The following is a 17,973-nucleotide window of genomic DNA, read 5'->3' on the forward strand; positions in this document are numbered from 1 at the left end:
AAGAGCCCAAACAACCCCAGTTTGACATTGGAAAAGCAGAACACAGACATGCCCCCAACGCCAACGCTGCCGTTATCCCGCGGGGACCGCGAGCCGCGCTGGCTGCTCTCTGTCCCTGTCACACCCTGCTCCTCCAAAACTGCTGCCCCCACCCACCCTGCCCACCCTGCCTCCTCAGCCCCCGGCTGCAATGAGGCTCCTGGAGCCAGCACTGCAGGAAAATCATGGGCAGCATTCCCAGCATGGACACCAGGCCAGGCAGCACCTGGGTTCCATCGCTCCCGTAGTCGCCGAGTGATCGCTGACACATCTGAGTGCAGCAGATTTTGCTCAGAGGGATGCACAAATGTATTTGTGCAAATATATTGCTTTCCAGTAAATAATCTGGTTCAGGATTAAGAAAAAAAAACAGATAGAACATTTTTTTTCCCCCAAGGAATAAAAATAAAAGCAATAACCAAATCCATTTAAACCAACACTTTCACAATGCCCATTTCGAAAAAATGACACAAGTTTAAGGTTCCTTATTTCCTTTTTTTCTTTTAAATAAACTTAAATAAAACCCATCAGATTTTCTTAAAATTGTACTTTAGCAGACAGACTTAGCTGAATACAGATTGAACATTGTACTTTCAAACTAGGAAAGAAACTTCTTCGCTTCTGGAATATAGTCCACTAGGAAAAGTGGGATATGAGACATCTGGTTTTGCAGATATATGTGCATATATCTGTACACACACACACACAGGATTTTATACACACATACACTGACATGCCTCAAGCTGTCAGGATCTGTGAATCACAATTCCAACCCATCAAATCTTCCTGGAGATTTGTGAAACTTTAGACATTGTGCATTGACATGCAATGGAATTGCATTGAGTTGAGTCCAATGAGTTTGGAAGGACAGGGTTAAGTACAAATGGTAGGCACATTTTCCACAGTATTACAGGAGCAATTCTCAATTTTCATTCACTAGGCCAGAGTTCTCTTAAAATATATTTTTAAAAATTTCTGCCATTAACCAGTTCTCTGTTTGTTGCTTGCAGCTGTCACTTGAAGAAGAAATATTGGAAATGCTGAGGAGTAATAAAATAATTCTTGTAATTTATGCAGTTTAACTCAGACTGTGACTACTGGAAATCTCATTAATTATTATGCTTCTAACCTTCTCAGACACCCTTAACTAACAGGATTCAGAGATGCTTACTGTTTTTCACAACTAATATAAAAGATAAAATATAAAACAAGCTCCTTTTCCCCCTTACTTTAAGGCAACACATCACTGACTGTATTAATATCTCTCTCAGCCTTCAGCCCTTGTGTGGTAGCTGGCAAATGAACATGCAGCCATTGAGATCCTAATTACAAAATATAAAATAAATAAAAAAGTAAGCCCTATCCACACACTTGTTTGACCTCAGGAATGGGGATATTGAAATATGGGAGAATTTAACACCACAGATGCTTCCAAACCTGAGTTAGTGCAGAAGCCTGCAAGTGAAAGTGAGCTGAAGAGTCAGAAGCATTCATCTGGCTTAGAGAAACACATGAGGAAAATCACTCATTTCCATTAGGTTTTAAGAATAACTATAATGACTTCAAGTATGTCTAGAAAACAGAGCACAAGATTTTTAGAAGTCAAAGGTTACAGTTTTTTACATTATTCACCATAAATCCTAGATAACACTTGGCTTCCTTCATGCTCCATAGGTATTTTCCTACTCTTTGCAGCTAATAATCTTATATTTTTTCTGATTTCATCTCATACAAATCCTATTTTCCCTACTCTAGTCATCTAATTTCTAATTAAAGTACTTCAAAACAGATGCTTTTTTCATCTCTGCTACTAGAGTGTATTTAATTTCTTGCACAGAGCCTTCTAATTATATTTTGACAATCTGCCTTTGAATTTGTACATAATATTAATACTGATAACTAAAACATTATTATTAGATTTCGCTAGGAAAAAATATGGAACTTTTTAATCTACTTTAGTAAGAAAAGATTATTTCTTCTGCATCTAATTTAGGTATTAAAAGTATTTCAATTGCAATTGATACAAGTGAGGGAAGACTGAATTATTGACACTAAGATCTGGGATAAACCTCAGAACACAGAAACTATCTATAAATTCCCCAATGGGGAAAAAAAATTATTATTTTTCCTCCAGAACACTAAATTCTAGTGTGATGGAATAAAGGATTTGGGTGGTTTTTTTTTTTTTGGTTTTTTTTGGGTTTTTTTTATGAAAGAGAATTTTAATATAAAGTTTTGAGGGAGCAGTGGCAGAGGGGACACTGAGGGAACCAGCCTGGGGTCAGGGACATTGCAGAGACCCTGGAAGGGACAAAAACCAGGTGTCCCAAGATCAAAACCTATCCCCACTAATCCTTCTCTTCCTCCACTCTTTTCTGCTCCAGCCCATGATTAAGAACTTGCTGTTTGATGAGGTCCTTTGCTGAAGCACCCCAGTTATTTTGAGAAATAATTACTCTAAAAATATTCAGGACTGTGGAAAAAAAGTGATGTGCAGTCATTAATATTTTTAGAATACTTAAAATTCAGTTCCCAGTGGTTTCAAGATCTCTGACTAATTGCATTTCTCCTATTTTTTTTTAATACTTTCAAAAATAAGTTTTTTGTGTACAGTTATTTACATGATGCAGATAAACTAATCTCCAGAAATACCAATGGTGCTGCACAGAGTACTCACTGCCTCCTGTAAAACAGCTAAAAAATTCACTGCATTTCTCCAGTCCTCAAAGAGCCAAGAAGTAACACCAAGGATCAACATGTAGACTCGCCCACTAAATTATACAGGATTTTTAAACCCCTGCTGTTAAAAATAGCTTTTAACTGGAACCACTGTGCAGCCACTACTACAGGAAGCTCAGAAATACAAATCTGCAATTATCTGAAAAGAATTTACACAATTAGCTGGAACGTCTCATGGCATTGTTTTAGGAAGCATAAATTGAAATAACATTTTCTGCAGAAAAAAAACCCCATACACCATTAGCTAAAATCATGTTGTTGGTGTAAAATAAACAATGGTGCAAGGCTGGATTATGGGCCCGGCTCTCTCCTGTCACAGGAAGCAGATGAAACTTCTAGAAAGCTTTCTTGGCAATGGTTTAGAGTTTCTATACCATGACAGAGAACCTGAGCCTACAATGCACCACCTCACCGTACACATGGTATGAGTGCCTTGGCCCAAGGACCTAAAGTTTCCAATTTTCAGGGCTGGCATTTAGTCCCCGTGAAAAATGTGTGTACTTGATGATTGGCTTTTCACAAATATTAAAATGAATATTATACGTGTTGTGTTAGAAAGTAATGCTGTATTAATTCTCTTAAGTACTGTGTTAAATATAGTTTTAGGTTATGAAAAATGTTAAAATAGAAACGATGCTATGTAAGATACTTTTTTAAAAGAAAGGACTCTGAGTGAGATGGCAGCCAGGACACCTGAATCTTTCAGAGAAAGAGAATTTATTGCTCTCTTATCAGAAGAAACGAACTTCTTCCGGCCTTGAAGGCGCTGTTAGGATTTGGAGGAAGAAGTTGATGATGACCAGACAGAATCCTGTGTTTGAATGGAATTTATGCATCATGTATGAGGTGTACGAATATGCAACAGTCTGTTGTTTTTAAGAGTTAATCCTCTGTTAACATGGGTCCTTTTTCAGGCTGGTGCTGCCCAGAAAAGGTACTTGGACTGTCCATAACTCTTTGTCTCTATTGTCTCATATTGCCCTAGTTCAATTTTTCCAAATTATTATTACTCTAATTGTATTACCATTTTTTATAACCATCTTAATACTATTAAACTTTTAAAATTTTAAAAAACAAGTGATTGGTGTTTTTCACGTTCCGCAAGAATTTTGGGGGGAAATTACAAAAAAAAAGAAGAGGAGAGACGTTGCTTTTTGGGGTTTTGCCCTGGGACACAACAAGGTGAGACATGGGGGGACAATGTTCCTCTCACTCCAGGAATCCCAAGGAAGCCCAGCTTCACAAAAAGCTCTTAGGAGAGCTGGGAAAGGCCAATGGTGCTGAGTTCTCACAGAACCCATCTGCTAACTTCACAGCCAGGGGAAGCACAGAAGCATTTCCAGTGGCAGGAATGAACCAACTCCATATCCAGGGCTGGGGTTTAGTGCACAGGAGGCTAAAATGAGTGTTTGCAATACAGGAGCTAAGTAACTCACTACACACAAGGAGATTTAGTGATGATTCCATTACTCTAATCCATCGTACTCGCAGCTTTCCAGGTAAATCAGCTGCTCTTTACACATATTTTTTTCTATTGTATTACCAAAAGCCTCTCTGCCTCTCACAACTAAGTACCAGTTCATCCATTCTCTAATACTATTTACAAGCAAAGAAATCCAAACAGAGTCACAGGAAAAAGTGATTGAAAAATGAAGCTATTTGAGTCTCATTTTGCCCACATTATTATAAACTGTTATTTCAAGAGTCTAATCTAAATCTAAATCTTAAAAAAGCCCATTCTTTATTGAATTCAGTGATTGTTTTTCATTTCATTTTCCTCCCAGTCCAGCTGGATGATACCAAATTCTCCCTGAGTTAGTTCTGATCATTCTGATCACTCTTCGTGTCTTTTGCAACAGCTAATATTCCTAAACACTTTTGTGCTCAATGCATGAAGAAAAGTGTAAATCTGCACCTCTCATTAACAAATCAGGAGATTTGCGAGTGTATCAAGGATCCTCATAAGCAATCCATGCCCTCTCTTGGTTTGCTGTTCTAAAAGTGTAATTTGATATTGGCATTTTCAGACAGAAATAGCACTGTTTTTGTTCTGGCCTGAAATATTGTTGTGTGATGGATTATTTCAGAATGTCTCACAGAGATGGATCAGAAACACCTAATAAAAGGCTCCTGTTGTGCAGTAATAGTGTATGTTAGCTCCCATTGTCCCTTCTGACTAGGGAATTTAAAGAGAGCCTCTACAGCCTCTCTCTTGAATACATAATAGTAGTTAAGTGCTCTCTTAGCCCTTCAGTATCAATCGTCAACCACACAGACTTAGCATGCTTTTAAATATGCTGTTAATTCAAAAAGAAGTGCTCTTTGAGGGCCTTCAGTTAGCTGGGCTCTCTATAAATTGAATAATGGCCTTCAGATTTTAACACAACCACTTATGGATGGTTGTGTTGATACACTGGATTGTTCCATCCATTATTAACAAGGAATAAAGTAGCATAACCCCAAACCCCATGCCTGCTTTCTTGCAATATGTTAAAAATACAAACAAAACCTATGTTTAATCCCACCAAAGCTTATATATAGTTTCACTTAAGAAGAGGGTAGGGAGGAGAATCTAAAGTAGTTGATGTCTAAAGATGATTTTCCTAAATCCAAACCTCTTCTGACAGCAAACCTGAAATATATTCAATTATTGAACAGCCTGGGTGTGCATGCTGCTGGTAATGAGAATCTGTGCTCTATACATACATTTATGTAGTAGGTCCCTGACTCACATATAACCTGATATACATTGTTTAAAATAGAGGGAGGAGAGAAAAAAACACCAAAAAACAGCCAGTGAAGGTGTGTCTAAGACATTTCCTGGGACCTCTCCATCCAAAAATTCTATTTAAGACATTAATTTTCCTTTTCATCACTTTTCTAAGCATAGTGAATGCTTCTTTATCATCACTCTTAGTGTCCCCAAAATACCCAATGAACTGTGGCACTGACTCAGGGAACAGCAATGAATGTTACAGCACACATCATTTGTGAGCCACCCTTCCAATTATTCTTTGCTGCCCATATCATCCATTTCCCAGCTTTTGGCAAACAGCCCTCTCTCCCCAGTTATTCCTGTGCAGCATCCAGGGTGCTGTAAAAAATTGGGATTGGAAGGTGTCAATATCATGCAAGCAAAAATGAGAGAAGCAGCGAAGTTTGCAGCTCTGGTATGAGATAATCCCCCCAGCTCCCCTTCTCCCCTCTGCTGGGTATAGAAATCATCCCACAGTAACAGGGATCTCTCCTCCTCCTCCTCCTGCCTGCTCAAAACCACACTGTGCGACTGACTTGTTTCTAATTTAATTAACCTGCCTTCCCATAGACTGGCTGCACTGCAGCAACAATTCATGTAATGCTTCCATTCACAAAGTAAAGCAATTGCAGCAAACTGCCCTTTCCGAAATACTTTTCAAACGATTTATCAGCCACAGGCACCCCTTGTCTGGTAACTAAACTGAAACTAAATTGTACAAATTCAGCTGGTGCTTGTACCAAAATCTGCACCATGCTTAGAGAGTTTATCTGTGCTCCCTAGTGAATTTAATTATTGGCATCCAAGTGTAAATCCTGTCAGCAGAAAAGTCTAAAAACTGAACATTCATTATGAAAAAAAAAAAAAAAAAAAGGAGTGATACCATCAGGATTTCCTGCAAAATATATTTACTGTAAGATGTCTCTCTACAACCTCAGGTGCACATAAATTCTCTGACCTTCAGTGCCATTATTTTATACTGGGGCATGCATCCCACTGAAGTTGTTCAGGATCTTTCAAAAATGAAGTCTTTATTCCTCATCGTTCTATGTCCTCTAGCAGACAGAGCAGGTAAGCTGGTAAATGATGGCTATTCCTGGTTCACTTGTAACTTTGAGAGAAAACATGAGAGAAATTCCCAAGTATAAACTTCTGAAGTCAACTCTGAGCTGGAATTATACTCTGCTTGAAAGGAGATGCTTGAGAATACACAAAATGCACTCATCTTCTGCTGATAACTAAAATGGGTTGCATTCATACATCTGCCTGTTGAATAAAGATAGGAATAGGAAAAAAAAAAATCATAGAATAGATGAAACTGGAGCCTTTCTGCCCAAACACAAACACTTCAGTTTCAACATGGCCCTGCAGGGATTACAAGTGGATGTGTTTATGCTTTATCCTCTCATATTGTGTCAAGACACTATTTTCTGTGTAAATCACCTATTTCAGTAAATCTATAAGACAGAGATGCAAATCTAATGCAATTAGATGCAGAGATGCAAATTACTAATCCCTCAGTTCTCCTTGCTTACACCAGCGAATGCTGGTGCTGACTTATAAATAAAATTCTATTCTGAATGACAAGCTGAGAATATAAAAGACCAAAAATTGAATCATCATGCATAATCCTGGCTTTAGCTAGTCTATTTCTTTCCTAGCCCAGACAGGTTCCAGAATTTCAGGAGCATGAAAAACCATTACGAAAATGGTAATGCAATGTTCCCAAAGTTTCCAAAGCACTCACTTTTACTAGAAGCAATTCTATGCTTGGAGATTTCCAAAGAAAATCCAAGAGCACCAAACCAACAGAGAATGTAAACTTGTAAAGCACAGCCCCTCTCAGCTACCTCCACAATGAATAAATGAATGAAAACTCTATTTTGAAAGTTCCTCTCAATAAGCATTATGAAATGCAATTAGAGTGCATATTGGGGATCCTCTCCTCCCATGTCCAAAATGGGAAAAGAATGTATAAGAAGGATGAGAAAACATTAGCAATATGTTTAGAATACAATTAACCATAATCTTAAACCGCTTTAGCATTAATTTACAGATGTAATCAAGGTTTAACACAGAGCAGAGTTGTTTTCCATTCCACTTAACTGTATTAACTTTACATTTCATATATTACTTTATTACTTAGCATTTGAGAAGAGTTTGTCTGCCTGACTGTCCATCCTAACACACGGATCTTCCTAACTTGGTTATTATTCTAATCAGAGGAATTTATTCCTCCACATAACTGCTCCAACTTATCTAGGATTGCAAACATCCCCCCCAGTTCTGACCAAACAAATGTTTTAGTGATGACCTTGCAGTTCGCCTTAAATTTTCCTCTCAGAGATCCTTAAGCCAGTACTTTTTACGCCTACCCATGGCTGGTGCTTGGGTTACAGTCCCAGTTTTATTCTAAAAATGCACCTTGCAGCCTTAGTCAGGCCCAGGCAGTGCCTCACCCCTGTTGCCCAGGTAATTGTTGAGACAGGAGCAGTAGCTCTGAAACAGCTGGATTTGCATCCAGCCTCAAAACCTACACCATCCACAGTCTGGAGATGCTGTCACCTCAGTTATTTAACTGGTTTTAGGGCTCTCACTAACCAGGAAGCCATAGAACACATTTTCACTAAGCACCAGGATGATGGAAGAGAAATCCAAAGACAATTTTTCATTAAAGACTTCCTTTTTCAGTAAGGAACAGCACTTAACTTCTTTTAGCTCTTTAAAATTTGGTCAGTTATATCCACAATAAGAACATCTGAACAAACACAAGAACTTAGAAACAACACAATGACAAAGGAAAGGCAGTACAGCTCTGCTTGCTCAGAAGGGTTTCTTTTGGGTTAAGGAATATCTAAAAACAAGGAAACCTTCTATGTGAACTCAGGAGAAACATGGAAATATGGCCATCAGAACAAGACCTGCATCTCAGCAAGATTTTCCATCAAGCAAAGAGATCCAGCCACCCACCCCCAAACACATTCCTCCCCCTATTTTGTAAGCACTCCACCTTTCAGTAAATACAGATTGCCTGGTTTTACTGACTCTGTTTGTGAACAAATCCATCATAACCCAGTATGAAATGGTTCCCCATACCAGACTGGGGTCAGAACTCACAAACTTTTACAGTGAAGAAGCAAAAACTCCCTTCTTCACAGTTTCCTACCTTCTGGCATTAAGCTGGCATGAACATTTACAATCAAATAATCAAATCTATGGAATTTCTTCTAGAGATCACATAGAAGAGTATCAAATGCTAAGTACAACTTGTGTGATATAAATCCAAGAAAAACACCTTCAAAAAGGTAATACTGACAGTATCTATGGTCATCTCTTTAAATTGTGCAGACTTCAAATCAATGCTGAATATAGGTAGCTTAATCTTGCTCCAGATTTAAATATATAAAAAATCAATTGACTAAATTAATCTTTATAAAAATAAGTCATTGGCATTAGCTTTGAATAAGCCTGGTTTAGTTTCCATGAGGGTATACATTTTAATGAAGAACTCATTATAATGTAGCATAAGGCATAATCAATTCTGGATTATTATTATTTATTTATTTTAGTAAATAGCTAATGCAGATGCTGAATTCCATTTTTCTACTGCCTTTATTCATCTTTCATAAAACAAGATTTCCTCTATAATGGCTTGTAAGAGCTCCACAGAGTTTTAGAAATGCATTAGCTGTCATCAGTGTTGTTAATCTACCTAGGAACTCCTCATTTGGATGATGGTACTTTTGATTTTTGAAGCAACACTTACAGCTATATGTTATACTTGAAAAAGGAGCATCTAAATATCACAGGTGGAATATTAAACAATAATTATTTGACTGCAGTTAGAAAATTATTTAAGCTGACTATCTAACATGACTGCAAATATATTTAGAAAAATCTGCCTAGTCAATAGCAAAGTTTGAACCCAAGTGTAGTAATCAAATAGTGAAATGAGTTAATCTATGGAGTGACAGACAGCTTTTAGAAAAATTCTACTTGAGAGATATGATAGAGTGAACTTTTACCCCAGGATTAGAATGCTGTGCAAGCATATAACTCAGCTTCCCAAACTCCAAACACTGAGAACTGTTTCTAGGGTATTTGCTGAGCTTATGCAAGACTCATTTAAATTCAAAGAGAAACACCAGAAAGATGAAATGAATCCCAGGTGCTCTTACACTCCAGAAATAGATGCTTTAAGACATGAACAAAGAGAATTAGTATTAGCAAGTGTACAGGAATCCTCTCTTCTCCTGAATTCATCTTACTTAAGGGCATTGGTTTTATATATATTTATATATATACTTCTAATTATATATAACATTCTATTCCAAACCTTTGAACAAATTTCTGAAAGAAACTTTGTTACAAAATCTGATTGTTGGTGGATACTGCTGGATTCCAAGTGACAAAAAGACCTGGGCAGCTAGAACTTCTCTGACTTCCGAGGCCTTTAAAAGACATTAAAATGCACAGACCTTCCCCTCTCTCTCATTTTGAGTGATGGGGAAAATTTTGCCATGGAATAACTGCCCAAGAAACTGGGTTTTTACAATAGGCTTCACTGGGTTAAGGTTATTTATGAAATGAATACAACTACTCAGCTATTGGGATGACTTGAAACTATCTCCTGAAATTCCTAGAACTTAATAAAACTCAGGAAAAATAATAGTGCTTTAAGTAAAAGAAGGATGGGATCTTCTGCTTTCCACTCAGCTGTGCTCTAATTGTTCTTCACCTCTAATCTTCAGTCCTTTCTTTCTCCACTGCCAACTTCAATCTTGAAAATTCTGAAATACTGGTTTTGTTTATGACCAGAAAATACTATCTTCTCATAGGAGTTACTGTGAATTTCCCTGTTCTCTGGAAGAGTATTCACTAGATTTCCAGGTAATTTCTGTAACATCTTTTCTCCCACCTTGAATTTGGGAGCTGTGAAAAAGGAGCCTCTCCAACAGGCATAACAAAGCTGTTTTCTGCCAGGAATAAAGAAGTCTTTTAAAGTGGCCTTACTGTGTCCCAAGCTACATGCTGTACAGGACTGATCTGCTGTAGCAACACAGGTGCAACAATATTCTATATTTCAATAAGGAGAGTGCAAGAGATTGCTCAAAAATTCATTGTTCCAAAACCCTAAAGAGAAAAACAAAAAGATCTGCAATAACTGAAAGGAACAACATGGAACTTGGCTCTCAGAATGCCTGAGGCAGAAAGAAAGGCTTGGTATTACAGATAAAATATACACTATATAAAAATAAGCAGGTGAAAATGATATTATAACAAACTGCAGAAACAAAGACAGTATCAGAGCATACCTAGTAAAGAAACCCAGCTGCAAATCTGTATTTTCCCATAATGAGCGTATGGGGAAAAGAACCAGACTCTAGCTTAAATACAGGAAAACTATGAGATGTATTTAAACTTGGATGGAAATACTAATAGATGAAAAAAAATCCCAGTTTCCATGAAGAATTTGTGAGACAAATCACAAAGTGCTTCTTAAAAATTTCCTTGTTAGGACCTACCTAAGACTTTAATAAATATTTTACTGGAAAAGATAAGAAATGGATAACACAACTTCATTAAGCATTCCTTTCTCATAAGAGGACAACCCCCTAAAAGGGGGAAACCCTTAAGGAAAATCTTTTATTTATTAGAGGGAGGCTGTGTGGATATAAGTCATCTTTTAAAAAATTTCCTATCCATGATCATATATGGAAAAACGCAATTCTGTGAAAAGCTAGAATGATACATGAAAAAAAAATACCCTTTAGTTTTCCCTAAAATATCATTTTCTCAGCAGAAGGGTGGGAAGGGCAGGAGCTGGTGGCCATCAGGGAGCCTTGCTAGGCCCTGGAAGTGCAGCAGGAGTCTCCAGAGGGCCCTTCCCCAAGGTGTCCCTGGAAATCCACACCAATATCACCACAGCTGCAGACCCACATGGCCAGAGTGCTGCAATTTACTGCAGCACCAGCATTTCACAGGCACAAAAACAGCCTTAGAAGGGCAATCCAGGAAGAGAAATCCACAGTGTTTTGTAAATATACAGTATTTTGAGCCCCCAAGGCGTTTTGCACCTCGGAGTCTCCATTTTTAGCTGCCACTCATTTTCTCAAGAAAGGTTTTCCTTCACAGAAGTGTACACTCCAAAAAAACCCCAAGCTATAACAATCATGTCACTGGTCCTACTGTTTACCATTATCTCCAAGGTTTTAGGGTTGATTTACACTGCGTTCCTCCCTATTTGACTTTAATTGTCTGCTTCAAGTTGTCAGGACATAACTATATCTTAGATTTGCATTGCATTAGGGGGATCTTCTCCTTTCTCTATTGATCTTGTCTCGCGGAGTAATTTAACTCCATTCTAATTTTCCTGTGCACGCAGGGTGCTCTCCATCCAAGGCAGTGAGTTATGTGTATTCAAGTGGTGCATCTTATGAATCTTGTTAAGCTTTAGCGCCTTGCAGCCCGCACTGATGGAATATTTAATCACAGAAATGAGTTGGCAGATTTGATGTACAATACGGGGAAGCCTCGCGGCCGCGGCACCGCCGGCAATTGAGGAACGGGGGAATTTGCCATTCATCAGTGCCATCCTGACAGCTTTGTATAACCTTCTGTTTTTCACTTATTTATGAAGATTAAAGGTACTTTAAATCAACAGTTTCTCTGTAGATGTATCATCTTTATTTCAGAAGTGGCCAAATTTTTCATCATTTACTAGGAGCTAAAGGAACTTCTTGCGCTGACTGTGAAAAAGTTGGTGCAGTTTTGTCATGACAGTGCTGAGACAATAAGTAAACTGAACAAGTAGAACTGACTGTCTTAAAAACCACATCTCTAATTTTATAATTATAAAAAATTTAATTGCTTCTCCTCTAAAGAATGTGGTTGAGGGAACCCAAAAGTAAAGTCACAGTGTTCTATTCTAAAATGCAAAAACTGCAGTGTTTTTTACTGTTTCATGTCCTAACAACTTCAAGAGAACTCCACAATTTTGACTAAATTATTTAAAAGAAAGTTTTATATGTTTAAATGTGAGAGCTATCATATTTTAGTTCAATATAAATAAAAAGCATTTGACATGCATTGAAAAACTCAACAAAACCCAAGACTGCCTGCATGTATAAAGAGAAAAAAAAAATCAGAAATAAATGAAGTATCTTGATGGAACTTTCTGCAAAGGTGTGGTGGAGTTCGTGTCATAATTCATAAAATTAAATTAATACTCTTCTAATGGTAATTAAAGATTCTCATTAAGAAGGGCAAACACCTCCCTAGTGCTGGCAATAAAAATGCACTTGGGACTTTAGGAGGTTTTACAAAAAAATCAATAACCTGCCATTTTATAATTAAAAGACAAAATAAATGTTAGGGAAAAGTCCAGTAAATTAGGAAAATTACCTTCAGGAGAGATTGAAAATATTGATTTTAATTTACAAACTATGTGAACTCTTCATGCCCTACTTCATGAGACAATTATAAGTCAGATTGTTAATTCTGCATACGTATTAGAAAATTGATTACTGTACTATGGGAATATTATTATATTTGTCATTAACACAAAGTCATTTATATAAAATGACTAATAACGCTGACTTTCTAATTTATGCAGGTTCAGGGTTGGTTCACTAACTACTCAAACGAGATCAATGTTAAATTCCTGTTTTCAACATAGACATACATCAGCAAGGAAATAAATTCTGCCTGCACCAAATACTGCAATTCCATGAATGCCAAGTTAGGTTTTTTTATTATTATACTCTGCCACTTTTAGCCTAATTGGAAGATTTTTATCTACCTCAGTAGAAGCTGTTTTTTAACCACAAATATGTGTTTGTAATAGTGTCCTTTTCAATAATTTTCATCTCCTGAAGTCCCTCAAATTAATAAAAGTTTTTCAGCTTTGTCAACTGGAGACTCAAATATCTCCATGAGTGGAGATTCCCCAGCTTCTTCAGACATGACAACCTCTTTCTATACTGAACTACCAGCCATGAAAAATGTTTTCCTGATGGCTGATTGTGGGTAGCATTCAAATTCCTTTGGAATCAACTGGATTTTGGACTACAAATAAGTTTATTTTCAATTCTGTTCCTAAATTATTTGTAGAAACTACTGCTAGCCATGACTGACTTCCAGCAGACAAAAACTGAATCTCTAACTCCAAGCTGCAATCAGAGGCGGAATCTGGTCTCAGTCAGGTGAAAATATAGATTTAAAACACAAAAACATCAAACTGAAAAACTAAAATGTATAAAAAATGTCAGAAAAAAAAATGATTCCATATACTCTATACCTATGTATGTCTACATGTAGTCTCTCTCTCTATATATATGCATATAATTATAGATAAGATTTTTTTGGTTCTTGTTTCTTAAAGAATCCCTGGAAGAAGGTGACTGCACTAAAATATGAAATAAAATAAAATCTCATGCAAGACTAGGATATTGCAGTACATTTCATGTTACACTAGCTATTTTCCAATAAAAAAGGTATTCATATATCTTCTATATAAAGTTTACTATGCCCAGGTAAAGTAAAATCTTGAATCACAAATGTATAAATGACTTGTAAATAATGTGAATCACACAAAGAAAGCAAACCTCACACCAAACACCAATTCTGTACTTTTGCATGTTTTAAAGAATACTAAATGAAATATGGCCAGTGGGACAATCACAGAGCAATCCTTACCTGCATAGAACTCTGGACTATAAACTGCACCAACAACTGGATTTAATTTCCAGCCTGCAGCAAACAGAAACATAACAGTTAATATTGCAATTAGTGATAATAATAACAACTATTATTATGACTATAACTACTGTTGTATAGAAAATACAGACAAAATTACTTCAAGAAAGGTCACTGTAATTCAAGTTTCATAGTTATCTATAATTACTGATCTCTAATATCAGAGTCTGAGGTATGGAAATAAGCCATGAAACAAGGCATTCACCAGACACGTGGCATTTACTGGAGTGAATGGCCAGGTGAATTACCTTGGCTGAAATGCACATGGGTTTACTCCCTCAAGCTCTGGAATGGAGCCAGCACTATTTCAGGTATCCCATAGCCTCTAGTACAGGGCAGATATTTCTCAGCCACTGTTTTGGCTCTGGGTATGAGCCAGAGGAGCCAGGGCAGTTCATTCTCTGGACACAAACATTTCTGATAAGCCTTTGCTAGCGAGGGTTACAGGGCAACCAAATAATTGGAGTGTTTTGATTCTACCCTGGCAAAAGGAAAGCACAGCCACGGCACGGCAATGTCTGTAGGAAGGAGATGCTCTATGGGGTCCAGTGGTACAAATCACCCACTGCCCTGCTCTTCAATAATCACTGTCCTCCCAACCCTGCACAGAACCCCAGCACAGAACTCACAGATCTGCTCTGCCTGTGTCTGGCCAAACTCCAAATTACAGCTTGCACTTTACACCTGCTGCAGCATCCCCAGGCTGGCTGCAGACCCAGGGGTGTGCAAAGCATGGGGATGTTTTCTTAATAAAGATAACCAAGCTGGAGGGACAGGAGGGGCAAGAGAAGAGCAAAATGAAGTGCTGCAAACTCGTTAGTGTTCCCAGCTGTGGCACAGTGCCAATTACTGCTGTGTGCTCAGCCACAGGTAGATCCCCTCCCTACAAACTCCACAGAACATCCCCCCAGCCACACTGTCTTCTTCCTTCAGTGAACAATTATTTTGAACCACTGGAACTGAAAAATTAGGGGTTTTCCTAAAGCACACTCAAATCAGAGGAGTGGGAAGTGCTTCTTGTAAATGGGAATAAAGAAAAAATACCCTGAGCAAAAGCATGTTGTAAACTCCAGAGCTATGGTACTTAAAATAGAACTTATAACTGCTACTGGAATCAAAACACAATCCAGACACTTCAAAATCACAAAAGCCACAATTAGAAGAATTTAAATGCACCCAAGGTTTATTTCTGCCTTGGCTATATCATGTAATGCAAAAGGACTGTGGAAAATCATTAAACATCAAGGCATAATACTAAAAAAGCACAATGCAAAAAAAATCTCAATAACAAACTATTGCCACCCTTTCAAGCTACCTCCATCTCATGCATAGTAATTATTTCCCAGTAATTAACTGTTCAGTAAGAGAGGGGAGGGGTGGTTTTGAAAGGTAACTCATGAGTAAGTTCAGAGTAAGCAGCTTTGCATGACACCTTTTCTGTAGAAGTGACTGCAGTTCTTCTATGTAGCCAAAAGACATTTAGGGAAGCTGGAAAATGTCCAGCCAAGGAGGGCTAAAAGGTTTTTCCGCCTAAAAATACCACAGGAGTTTCACCTGATCATTGAATTTCACACTCCACAGGATTATATTTAGGAACATCAGAGCATAACATATCTCTTAGCCAAATTTTGTGTGATAGAAAATCATTCAAATTTTGAGACTTTGGGTAAAAATCTAACTTTACATATGTTAGGGAACATCCAATATTTCAAATGCAATACTTCCTCAGAAGACCACTGATCAAAACCATCCAAAATGAAAGATTGGACAGAACTTTAGATCTGTCAGCTTTTGCTGTCAAAGCAGCTGACAGACATCTCTCAGCTTCTAAGTTACACTAACAGTGCCACAATTTGTCTGAGAGAAAGAAAAAAAATCATCTTGGAAGACACAGATTGTTCTTCACAGCTGAAAGGCAGTCTCATATTTCAGCTCCTTACCACTCTCCCAGTGATGGCTGTCTCATCTAACTTTTTGAAGCCTTTGGAGGAAATACTTCATTCATGGTGAAAATAACAGTAATTAAACTTAACTTTATCTTGTCAGCCAACAATGTGCTGGCCCATAGCTGTGTGGGTTAATCAAGTGTGATGGGAGTTGATGTATCTGAGAGAGCAGCTGCCAAGTAACCCTTCTGCAGCAGCTGGAGGAGGCAAATTCTCGGCTGTGGGTGTAATTCTGAGCATTTTTCTTACTGTCACAATATTAATCTCCTCCTTGAGCTGAAACTGGAAAAGCTTGAAACTTAAAAATCAGCCAAGCAAAGAAAAATCCCTCTGCCTGACCCAGCTTCCCAGCCATCCAGAGAAGCACTTGGCCAGTGTGCTGAAGGGAAGGAAATGATCCTGGGGGAACAAGCTGCGGTAGAAATGGGGTGCAGCAACACAAAAAGGATTATTTTTGCTTCATATTCTGGAGAGGCCACCATGGCCAGAGAAAGGCTTGGGTAGGAAAGAACCCTGTGACTCCATTTCCTTCCCTGCTGTTTGCTACCCAGGGAGGGGGACAGGGAGTGGCAGGGGATTTAACTGTGCTAATAGGCACTAGATGTGATTTTGGATCTAAATTCAGAGCAACAGAAGGCTCAAATCCAAAGCACCACCAGTCTAAACTTTAAAATATATTTATCCTTTTACAGATCTCTGCTTCTTGTTCTTCCTTTATTACTGCAGTTCTCTGAATGTACCTGCCCATAATTCTCTGTGTCCTACAACCCTTGGATGAGCATTCTGAATGGCAATATGAGCATCAGAAGAAAGTACAGCTGTGAACAGGATGGGTTGGAACATCTAAAAATGTCTCAAATATTTTTGCTAACCTGTAGCACTCATGACATTGAATTTCCTTGCAAAGAGAAATCAGCTGTATCTCCAAAGCATGAGGTGAGCCATCAAAATCATCCTGACTGATAACAAACCCACTAAAAAAGCTCTCCCAGCAGCTGCTCATTTGGGGAGTCAAAAGTCACTGGAAAGCATACTTATTTCAAGGACCATTTCGGACACAAAAGCACACCACTTATTTGAACAAAGCTGTTTATATTTTTTAAAAAACCCAAGTTTTTGCGCTTTGAAATCTACTGACTTCTGCAATCCTATTAACAACATGAGCCCTGTTATAAAACAACCAGCTGCATTCAGGAATGGAACACAAAACAGAGTGTATCTTGTTTTTAAATTAAAATAAATAGCAGTTCCTGACGTTTTGATAGAATACAACATGTGCCCCAACTACCTTTTGAATACCTGCCAACAACATGCCAGTCACAACACACACTTTGAAAGATAAAGGGAGGCATTAAAAAATAAGTGGTTCTGAAGGAAACAGAAAGGCGTGTGCAAACAAAATGTTTCTGGCTACCTGCATCAGACGAAATTCTGCAAATTCTCATGTGCTGGTGGAGAAAACTGGCCGTATAGTTTATTTAAAAGATGAGCCCTTTACCTTAGACAATAATAATCTTCAATAAATAATCAGCTCTAGCAGTGGTTAATTCCTGACAAAATGATAAAGAACTAGACTTGTATCATGCCAGGATGACTGATAGTATAAGCACTGATGAAACCAAATGAAGCCGCTTACACTTCATTCCTTGTTGCTTGGGATGATTATGCAAGAGGGATGTGATTGTCCTTGTGTGTTTACTTTAGGGGATTTCACACATTTTGAAAAATGGTAAAAAA

At 37.9% G+C, this 17,973-nt stretch overlaps 1 protein-coding gene across 13 annotated transcripts in view; it reads right to left on the minus strand.

The window, feature by feature from the left end:
* Nucleotides 1-17,973, minus strand: part of RBFOX1 (RNA binding fox-1 homolog 1) — a 1,162,992-nt gene that overhangs the window by 65,323 nt on the left and 1,079,696 nt on the right. For all 13 annotated transcript variants that reach the window (XM_059484829.1, XM_059484819.1, XM_059484826.1 and 10 more), the window contains one exon: nucleotides 14,231-14,284. In XM_059484829.1, coding sequence (XP_059340812.1) covers nucleotides 14,231-14,284 — 54 coding nt within the window. The remainder of the gene's footprint in view (nucleotides 1-14,230; nucleotides 14,285-17,973) is intronic.

The sequence above is a fragment of the Ammospiza nelsoni genome, chromosome 17, assembly GCF_027579445.1.
Source record: "Ammospiza nelsoni isolate bAmmNel1 chromosome 17, bAmmNel1.pri, whole genome shotgun sequence".
Lineage (NCBI taxonomy): Eukaryota > Metazoa > Chordata > Aves > Passeriformes > Passerellidae > Ammospiza > Ammospiza nelsoni.